A 10165-nucleotide genomic window follows, 5' to 3' on the forward strand; every position below is an offset into this window, starting at 1 on the left:
CAGTCCTTCACCTGGGATTAATAGAATGAATTAACCTCTTGGGACCGCAGCTCTGGGTGGAGGGATGGTGCTGGCAGTGCCTGGCAGTTTGGGCGGTTAGGGTAGGAGTGGATGGAACAAGGAAAGGACTGGCACCGCCCCCCACCCCTGAGGTGCTTCTCCCGGTGGATAAGGTATGAGAAAAGTGAAACCTGCAGCTTATTCGAGGCTGGTGAACAGTTCCAGGCTGGAGACTGACCTTGGGTCTTGTGGAAGAGCATTAACCAGTTACACCTTAGCTACTTGACCTCTTAGTGGCCTTGGCTGTCACTAGAACCTTCCCAGGCACCCAGGGCTAAATAAAGCCTCTGCCTTCTCTGTCAGTACCTTCCCTCTGAACATTTGAGTCATCCCCATCAAAGCAACAAGACACCCAAAAAACTTCAGCACGTTTGCTTGGCGACAGGGACATCCAGGCACCAGCTCATTTGTTCAATGCTGCACTAACCACCTAGAGCTTCCTCTGACCAACATGCTGCTTTCTAAGTGTCCTGGGCTCTATCGTGGTCACTGGTAAACGGGCCTGTTTCATTCCTCTGGAGGCCTCTGTTCAGGGCTGGGCGAGTTTAGGGAATGATCAGCTGCCTGGGTCCCCCAAAGAGGACTGAAAGCCCTCATTCCCAGTTCTCTAGGAAGACGTGGACTAGGGGCTTTGGAGCAGTGACTGGGCTTCATAGTATTCTAAAGGGAAAAACTCCCTGCCCTCAAGTCTCCCTGCTCCAAAATGCCCACTTTGTCAGGCTCCCTTTCCTTTTTCTGTCATCCTTACCTGTGCCCCAAGCCTGCTTTCCCCCTCGAGGGCAGTTTCCTTTGTGATTCTGGAAAGACCGTCTGGCCTGCCCATGTGTCCTGAACCAGAGAAGGCATTCACTGTTCATTCCTTTATTGATCCTGCCTGCGCCCTGAGTATAGCGGGGAGTGGTGCCGGTGGGTCCTGCTGTGGTGAGGAGAGTGAGTGAGGGTGAAGGCTCGCGCCAGCTGCAGTTGTGACAACAGTTCATCTGTGTGGGACCGCTGCTTGAGGCCGCAGGTCTGGAATGAGTCCAGTGTGTTCAGTGAGAGCCTGTGAGCACGTCAGCGTTGAGCCCAGGTGACCCCAAAAGGAATGTTGGCCCGGCGGATGGTTAGCTGTGTGGTCCAGGTAGGGACAACGGAACTTTGTCCTCCGGGAAGCATGCACTGGGCGCTCTCACTCGGACCCCATGTCCTCATCCTCTCTGCCTGGGGAGAGCTCTGCACATACATGTTAGGGGAGTCTTCTGGCCTCTCCACCGTGTAGGCCTTCCCTACCACACCATTCCCCACCTCACGTTTCCTGCCTGGATAGGCAGGGTGATCAGATCACAGGCTCATTTGCCATATCCTCCACTGCTCCATCCCAAAGGCCTCCAGAGTGTGGATGGGGCCAACCCTCAGTTACCCTCTGAAGTGTTGGGGCCACAAAAATACCATGGACTAGGAACTGGGACACGGCTTTCGGTCCTGGCCCTGTTATCAACTCACTGCAATTTGGGGCCAGTTGCTGGCCGTCCCTGATAAGGCATGATTTTTTAAGGTCCAGAGTAGAATGGCAGTTAATTTATTTGTTTGGTGTTGGGGGCTCCCATGACCCATTGAGTGAAATGCCTCAAGCAAAAATCTCAGGGAAGACACTTCCTGTCTTCATTCCCAAGAGCCTGTGTAAGCATGAACACTGATCTATCTGTACAGGAAGTTAGGTCCGGAAGTCTGCGGCTCTGGGGAAAGGTCGTTGGGATCCTGGGGCTCAGCATCATGACTAGCTGGGACACCCCCAGCCCTTCCTCTGTGCTGGCTGGGGCTGGCATTCTCCTAGGCTGACTCCCTTGCTGCATGCTCATCCTCTTGAGTCCATGTGGCTGTGGCTTCAGTAGGGTTAGCTGGTAACCCTGCTAGGGTGATTTGCATTTACAATTTTGGAGATAGGAAATATCTTAAGACTGAAGGTACAAGTCTAGGTTTCATCTGTACACGCCATTCCGCTACCTGGAAAGTGGGACGTGGAGGGCCTGGGTGTGTGGGTGCAGAGGGGCAGTCCAGATGCAGGGGTGCTGGCCTTTCTGGCCTGGATTACCAGCAGGACCACCTTCTGTGCTTCCACTGCTATGACCTCGCCTAGTGGCAGTTGGGGCTGTTCTGTCTGGCCGCTGCCCAGCCCTACCATGAGCTGGCAGCAAAGAGGCCCCTTTCCCAAGATGCTCTTGCATTCCAAGGTCAGCTTCACCTACCTTCTGTCGCTGGGCCTTTCCTGCCCAGGAGGTCCTGGACCATTTGTCCCCGATGATACCCTAGTTAAGGAGAGGAGAGAGAGCAGGAGAGTGTGGCAGAGGAAGGCTGTCTTTAACCAAAAGGGCCAGGGCCGGAGCCAGAGGTGGGATCTTGTAAATGAAATTGTTTCTCAATCATCCTAGGAGCCGAGGAAAACCTATGAATTGGTTCATTCGCCCACTGATTCATCCACTGATTCCTTTTTCTCCCTCCCTCCTGCCCTTCCTTCCATAAACACCTCAAGGGCGGTTCTAATAGAAACTGCTGCGTGTTGGGGATACCAAGGAGATGGCAGACCTGGCACCTGCGCGTGGGCAGGTTTCTAGTCCCAGAACAACAGCTCTGTGACCCAGCAGGACAGTGCAGTGCATTGTGCAAAGCAGAACTTCGGGCCTAGGCCCTGGAGAGAAGCTCCACCTGGCCAGGCCAGGCAGTCCGGAAGGAGAGCGGCCTGGGAGTCCCCAGGGCAGCCCTGAGCACGTGGTGAGTCACGCTGAGGCACTGGGCTTGGTACACAGAGCACCGAAGGGCTGGTGCGTAAAGGGCGGTTGGTTTGGTCAGTTTTGTTTGTCTTGTTTTACCAAAGGGCTTTAGACGGGGTACCGCTTGCTTAGAGAGGCACTTCTAAGGTCCTCTGGGTCCAAGGTGAGGAATGGCTTGATCCATCCTTCCATTTCCAGGCTGTAGACCCAAGGTCATTCTGAACTAGCCTCACTCCTGTCTCCTCGTCCCTCCCACCACTCCCTTGACATGAAGCAACCAGGAGGCTGTCTAAGGAAGCAACCAGGAGACCAGGTGTGGCCGATCTGCCCCCTCCACCTCCACTGTCAGTGTGGTGTGTCTCTGGTCAGACTTGTTAGTGGTTAGGACAACTTGGCCCCCCTCAGGGAACTTGCTGAGGGGGAGGTCTGGTTGACAGTTTACCTGTTCTTCTCTCTGACTGGAGAGGAGGTATTCCTGGGGGAGAGAGAGAAAGAAGGAATGAGGGCCACAATGCTTCCCAGGGGTGCGGGGGTCAGTGACATGGGAGCGGCCCCTGGCTCTCTGGGGTTGGGTGCCTTGGGGCTTCAGTGGAGCTCCAGTCCCTCCCAGTTGTCCTCATATGGCCAGGCTACTCAGCTGCTCCTGGCAGGAGGCAGCGTGGTGGTGTGGGAAGTGCACAGATCAGGGGCACTGGTGCTGGCTCTAGCAGGTTATCCCTGGAAAGTGCTGGACTTTCCTGGGCCTCAGTTGTGTGATTGGATCACGTGAGCACAGTAGGAGCTCTTGGAATTTTCCCCGTAGACCCCCACCCCATGCTCCTCATGGGTTGGATTTAGAAGAAAACTCTGAAGTTCAGGCTAAACCTCATTTTGTAGAGGAGAACACTAAGATGCAAAATGTTTGGTCATATGCTAGTTTTTCATTTTTGCAAGCATTTTTTAAAAAATAAAAAAATATTCCAAGAATACATATCCAGTATAGAAAGAACTAATGTGGAGGTTTGTACAGTAAAAATGAGGAGTCCTGCACTCTCCCTCACCACCACTTCCAACTTTGGAGGGCTAGCCACTGTTGATTGATGTATTTCCTTCTAGAACCTTCCTTGTGCATCTTTAGGTATATGTGTGTGTGCATTTAGTTTTGTCAAAAAACAATACACTTCTTTTCCTGCTTAACCACCTTTGAGATCTCTATGTATCTTTCTACAGATTGCCTCATCCTTTTTGTACCACAAAGGGTTATGGCTAGGCCTAATATAGTGTGGTCATTCCCTGGTGGATGGTTTTGATGTGATTTCCAAATCCTGGCTGTTACAAACAAGTTGGCAATGAACACTCTGGAACAAATAGCTCAGGATGCTGGCACTGACAGGATTCCTATTTGACAGAGTTCCTGAAGTGAGAATATTGGTCAAGATGGGTAGTGCCAACATGTCCTCCAGATAGTGCATAAACATGCTAGTTCCTTCAGACCCTCACCAACACACCTTTATATATATATATATATATATATATATATACATGTGTGTGTGTGTGTGTGTGTGTGTGTGTATAATGTTGACCTAAGAAAGATAAAAATGTTCTGTTGGGAATATTTTTTCCTTGTCCTGTCCTCCCAGGAACTGAATCAAGAGTGCCCTCAGGAAACAGGTTCACTTTGGTAATTCTATGTGAGCCCAACAGAATTGACTAGAAGGTATGGCTTGTGGGTTAGCTCACATCTAGCTGTTGATCTGTAGCTCTGCCACCACTCTCCAGAGTCATTTACAGTACCAAGGAAGGGTTGGTGCCAGGGGGGGACAGTCTCCCCATAGGCCAGAGACAGCCCTAGCTAGCATGAGTAACACTCCCCCAAGTGTCCAATTTGTAGATTATTTATATGGAGACATACTGCATCCCAGCGTGTGAATGATCCCCACTGGACTGGACTCTGGGTCCTGGACTTCAAGCTGGGGCCTCTGCATAGTGTAAGAACCCGCTCAAAGCCACACCCACCTTAGTCACTCACCTCCCACCCGTTTCCCCATCAGCGCAAAGAACTGGCTTGCTTTGCCCCTCTTCACCTCCTGAAGCTGGAGCTGAATGCTGGGGATAATGTTTTCCTGAAGAAGTAGAGAGTTCATTAGAGTTAGACTTGGGGCATGGGGGACATGGGTGGGGGCAGGGGTGAAGAGACAAGACGAGCAGCCTGAGCAGTGAGAACAGCCATAGCACGGGTCTTGGCACTGCATGCTTTACCAAATGCCGCACACAGAGACGACAGTAGCATCCACCTACTACGTCCCTGGCACGGTACTGAGCACTTGCATATGTGAACTCGTTTAATTCTCACCAAACCCCCAAGTACTATTCTTGTTACCATTTTACAGATGAAAACAATGAGTTGTCTAACTCAAACCTTCAAACACATCAGGCGTAATCTCATTCACAACCACCATGAGAAGGAAGGATGATTGTCCCCATTTTACAGATGGGGAAGCAGAGTAACGGAGGTTAAGTGACTCATCTAGGGGCATGCAGGAAATGGTGGCACCAGGATTCAAAGCCTGATGCCAGAGCATGGCTCTGCTCTAGCTTGGAGGTGTGTTCAATGTAGACAAGGAGAGACAGCCCAGGGGCTCAGGTGGGCACCCAGTAGGCACAGCCCGAAGAAAGGCCTGCTCAGCTCTGCCCTGTGGAAGAATGACAGGGGTGACATTCCGTAGACATCTGTGTCCCCAGTAGCTGGCACAGCACGTGGAGCGTTCAGACGGGCAGCCGAGGGGTGCTTTCTCTGGCCTGGGAGTGAGGGTCTCCTTGTCTCCACAGGCTGATGACGACAGGTCAACAGCTGTCATGAAGGGCCTGCCAGGGGCACGGACCTGGGCTGGATAGGGGCCCTTCCTCTGACCTGTAGCGCTGTAGGGACAGCACTGAGCTCCTGGAACAGTTGGCTGGGGCGCCGCAGAAACACTTGCTTCTTACAGCTCTCCTCATCCCAACTTAGGGGCTCAGGAGTGAATTGTCTTCTAGGCCTTGAACTAATTCAGTCACTTCCAGTCTGTCTCTAGCACATCAATGGCTTGGGCAGCTGTCCCGAGCTGGAGTCACTTGATCAGAAACCAGAGAAGTCTCTGGAGATTTGGACCCATTTCTAAAAAGCTTGAAAATCACTTTGTCCCAAAAAAGGCAGCCTTCAATTACAAGCTGGCAAGGATGACTGTTGATGACTTAAGTAACACTCACCTTTCTCCCAGCCACTGGGTTTCTGGGGTGGGAGAGGGGTTGGGAGACACTTGGTCCCTTCTCTGCCCCCACAAAGCCCACGTTACCTTCTCACCCAAGTCCCCAACTCCAGTGATGATGGCAGGCAGGACCCCTGAGAGCAGGGAGTGAGCCTGAGGGCGCCACCACTCCTCTGTCACCTCGCCACAGTGTAAGTTCTGCACTCTAGTCAGTCTCCCCAGTGTTCCCAGTGTGTGTCTTGGGGAGCAGGGGGCTGTTTCAGGGTGAGAAAGGAGGAATGTTAGACCCAGCTGCGGGGTGGGAGGGAGTCTAGCTGTACTCCTTGGTTTCTGTGTACCCACAGGACACCCTGTCACGTGGTTCCACCTCTGCCGGGCTGGGTCCTCTGACACTGGGCAGATTCTGTAAAGACGGGGGGAAACACTCGGAGTCATTTCTGACTTTACAGGTAAGCAAAGCCATGTCCTGAGAGGAGCAGCTGCACCCTGTCCAGGGCCACACGGAATCAGTGCAGAAGCTGAGACTGGAACCCTGGTCTCCTCAACAGCTTGCACTTCCACTCGCAGCCAGCCAAACCTAGCACCAATGGCTGTCTGCCCACTGCTTCTGCTTGTCACTGGGGCCTGGGAGGCACCAGCCTCAGCCTTGCATCAGCTGGGAGTCCTCCTAGGCGACTTTCCAAGCACTGGCCCTGTTGTCTCTGGGCTGCAGACGTCTTCCTCTCAGAGTGGGAGCTTCCGGGGGCAGGATCAGAGCAGGTGGGCACAATACTGGTTTCTAACTTTGAGATTTCTCCCCAGTGACAGTGCTCAGGTCAGTTGAGTAGAAAAGATTGAGGATTAAACCACTACTTGTCAGGAGGTAAGTTTCTACATGGGAGACACAACAGTGACCCTGGCCCAAGATGATCCCTTGAAAGAATATCTCTGATGCGCAGAGATACAGAATCAGACCGTGGGCAAGGCGTGCCGATGAAGTGCTGGTTGAAGCCAGCTGCTTCAGAAGCTGTGTAATCTTGGACAAACCACTTGACATCTCTGTGCTTCAGTTTCCACCTCTGTGAACTGGGGATAATAAAGTACCTTCTTCCCCATGAGGTTGATATGAAACTTAAATGGGTTAATATTTCTAAACAGTGCCGGAAACACAGTACATGTTATAAGTGTTACACACATACACACTCTCTCATACTTGCTCCTGGTCCCTTCAGAGGTTGGCCAGGCCACAGAGAGCAGACAGACAGCTGGCCTTTCAGTATAAACCTGCTCTCCCAGCAACCACGAAGGAGTTTCCTCCCCTTGCCCCCCAAACCCTGCTTCTGCCCAAAGGTACCTCCAGGGTCACGGTTACCCAGGGCCCCGCTTCGGCGCTGAGAACCAGCTCCTCGTCCCCAGCCAAAGTGCAGGCGTTCAGCCCCATGAGGAGGAACAGGGCGAGGCAGAGCAGCATGGTGAGCCTCCTGCCCTGGCCCCTCTGCCAGCCACTCTTGGTCCAGCCGATCTGTCCTCTGGTGCCTCTCTGGCTCCTGTCAGGTGGGCGGGGAAGTGCCACCTGTTTTCAGTCCTTCCAGCTAGCCTGCTTCTTCTCCAGTTTATCTGCCCCCTGGGCCATTTCCGGTACTCCCCTCCCTCCCTCACTAGAAAGGCCAATGGTGTGAGGAGCCACTCCGAAGGAGGGACAGGTCTCTCCATTGCCACCCCAGCACTTGATCCCTGGGCTTCGCCCTCTGATGCAACACCGGCCTCCCTTCCTTGGCTGCATGCCCTTCAGTGGCAGGTGCACAATGGAGCAGTGTGTGGGGCTGGAACTTGCAGCTTCCTGACTGGAAGCCCTGAGGGGCTTCTGGGCAGCATGATGGGCGAGGGCACTGATGTCTCCTCCCTTCGTGGTGCTCTGCTCCCTTGCACAGAGAGGCCTCACCCCAGAACTTAGTATTTCACCACACAGCTGGCCCCCTTCCTATCATCAGCACCACCTCCCCCCACCCTGGGGTTCCTGGGCATCTGCGGTCTCCATGTGTGGAAACACAGGTCTTGCCCTACAAGAAACAACACTGTGCTTAAAGAAATGAGACGCTTCACAAACTGTAATTGGGATTTGCCGGGAAAAAAACACCCCCTGCCATAAGTGTCATCGTCTCTGCTGCTGATACACACCTTCCCACTACTCTCAGTGATCTTTCTACAGCCAACCTGGCCTGTCTGTTCCCTCTTACAGCCTTCCCGTGTGTCCCCATGACCCACGGGCATGACATTCAAGCCCCACGCGTGGCATTCCAGGCCCTTCTCCACTTAACGCCTCCGTATCTCCCATCCACCCGCCATGCATCCTGGCTGGGTGATCTTAGGCACATTTCTCAACCCCTTTAAACCTAAGAATCTTTATCTTTAAAACAAGATTAATAATAGCACTTATTTGGAAAGATGTTTGAAGATGAAATGAGATAATGGAGCACTTAGCACAGTGCGTGATGGTAAATATTTAATACCCGTTAACTGTTATTACTGTTACTATTATTGACACTGGGGGAAGCGTGGGCCACAAAAATGTAGAAGACACCACTCCTGTCCAGCAGCGTCTCACAGTCCAGGAGAGACTCCTGGCTGGTGGACAAGCTTTGTTCACGTTTGGTACATGCGGTCATAGAAATTAGAGCAAGGGAAGGGCTTGACTCTCCAGTCTGCCCAGCACTCACCGCGCGGACCCCAGGGTGGGTAGAGACTTCTGCCCCGCCCCCCCAGGCCTTGGCTGTTGCCTCTGGGAGGAAATGGCGAGCTCCTGCCCACCTTTAAAGGTCCAAATCAATGGTCACTTCCTCAATAGTATTTTTCTGTCTCTATTCCTACCCCAGCAAAAACTGACCCCTTTGCTGGGCTCTCCCTGTTTCTTACCTGTACCTCTGGCAGCTCTGCAGCTGTGGTGGGAGGTTGCGCAGACCATGTCCTGCTCATAGGTGGCTGCCTCGGGTGTCACCCAGCCCTCACTGCTCCCTTAGGCATGCGGGCTGGCTGACACTGCACTCTGCTGCAAGCAGGTGTTTTGTTCTGTTTCTCCCAAGGGGGCCAGCTGAACTGAGGATAGCCCTGCTAGTCTGCAGGAGGGCAGCTGATGATGCCTCGAGCTTTCTGGAAGTGAGGCTGTGATAAGTGTGTGCTTGGCACACCAAAGTCCTTACAACGTTTGTAATCACTGGGTCCAGACCAAGGAAGGCAGAGATGAATAAGGGCACGTGTGGAGGTTTGAGGGAGGATATCCCCAACTGCATACCACATTCATCCCCTTCCAGGAATCTCTTTGGTGGATCCCAAACCCGAAGGCTTCAGCGTCCTGGCATTTGCTGACATGCAGATTCCCTGGCTCAACCTCATTCTGACAGCCAGCCTTGTCTGTGGGTTGATCGTGGCACTTGGAGGGGCTTCACTCACCTTCCCTCACCTTCCAAAGGGCAGAATCCTTAATAACTCACATTCCATTTTGGGGTTTCTGTTGTTTCAAGTTCTTCTGTTTTGCTTTTCATTCTCTTTATTTTACAGATGTGGAAACTAAGGCAGGGTGGGCTTGTTCTGGGTTAGCTGAGAAGGCCTGTCTGGCGAGCATCCTGGACCTCCCACCTCACTGGGGCCTCAGCCCACACGGGCAGGCCACACAGGCTGGGGGCAGAGGAACAGCATGGGCCTCAGGGGGAGATGACTTTCCATCCTGCAGAGTCAAACCTCCCACCTAAGGAAGGCGTCTCTCTCAAGTCTCCGTGCCTGCCACTGCAAATTGTGGCTTCCCTTCATTGGGCAGTGGTCAAGAGTGAACGGATTCCCGGGCGCAAAGCCTCAGCTCAGTGCCTGGCACATCATACACACGCAATTAACCCTACCTTGGGTTTTGTTGTTATTCCTTCGCTGCACCCCTGCACTGAGACGCTGGTCTCCAGTCCTTGGCTGAGCTCCCCGCCCCTGCAGCGCAGGATGTGGTGGGTGCCCAGCGGGAGGGAGAGGCGAGGTGGTGCTGGGGGCAGAGGAGAGGGCGGGGCAGAAGGGAGCGAAATCCCAAAGGTCCGGAAGGCCAGGAGGCAGGCAGGGCATGGGCTGGAAACCGCGGCTATTTGCAGCGATGCCCTCGGGCTGCGGTCCGGCTGGCGC

General features: G+C 53.3%; 1 protein-coding gene across 4 annotated transcripts; it reads right to left on the bottom strand.

Moving 5' to 3' along the window:
• Positions 1 to 905: 905 nt before the first annotated feature.
• TAC4 (tachykinin 4 (hemokinin)) lies at positions 906 to 9147 on the bottom strand. 4 transcript variants are annotated; one of them, XM_012726126.1, is made up of 5 exons: positions 8924 to 9147; positions 4816 to 4909; positions 3250 to 3282; positions 2286 to 2345; positions 906 to 1272 (listed from the first exon to the last, which is right to left on the bottom strand). In XM_012726126.1, exons 1-5 carry the CDS (start codon positions 8981 to 8983, stop codon positions 1229 to 1231), a joined length of 291 nt encoding a protein of 96 aa, XP_012581580.1. In that variant the 5' UTR covers positions 8984 to 9147; the 3' UTR covers positions 906 to 1228. The 4 variants fall into 4 exon arrangements, with proteins under 4 accessions (XP_012581580.1, XP_012581578.1, XP_012581579.1 ...); XM_012726124.1 differs by lacking the exon at positions 8924 to 9147 and adding an exon at positions 7365 to 7576 and having other exon boundaries at positions 906 to 1071; XM_012726125.1 differs by lacking the exon at positions 8924 to 9147 and adding an exon at positions 7365 to 7576 and having other exon boundaries at positions 906 to 1102.
• Positions 9148 to 10165: the final 1018 nt, after the last annotated feature.

This window comes from Condylura cristata, unplaced genomic scaffold (assembly GCF_000260355.1).
Source record: "Condylura cristata isolate star-nosed mole 26May11 unplaced genomic scaffold, ConCri1.0 scaffold00017, whole genome shotgun sequence".
In the NCBI taxonomy this organism is placed as follows: Eukaryota; Metazoa; Chordata; class Mammalia; order Eulipotyphla; family Talpidae; genus Condylura; species Condylura cristata.

What these genes read in the sequence shown, in the direction of transcription:
- TAC4 (XM_012726123.1), bottom strand. Translation starts at nt 7,481, where the DNA reads ATGCTGCTCTGCCTCGCCCTGTTCCTCCTCATGGGGCTGAACGCCTGC. An exon ending in GATGGGGAAACGGGTGGGAG is followed by an intron (nt 3,283 to 4,815) that starts GTGAGTGACTAA and finishes TCTCTCCCCCAG; the next exon opens with GAATACCTCCTCTCCAGTCA. An exon ending in GAAAGGCCCAGCGACAGAAG is followed by an intron (nt 1,273 to 2,285) that starts GTAGGTGAAGCT and finishes ATGTATGTGCAG; the next exon opens with AGCTCTCCCCAGGCAGAGAG.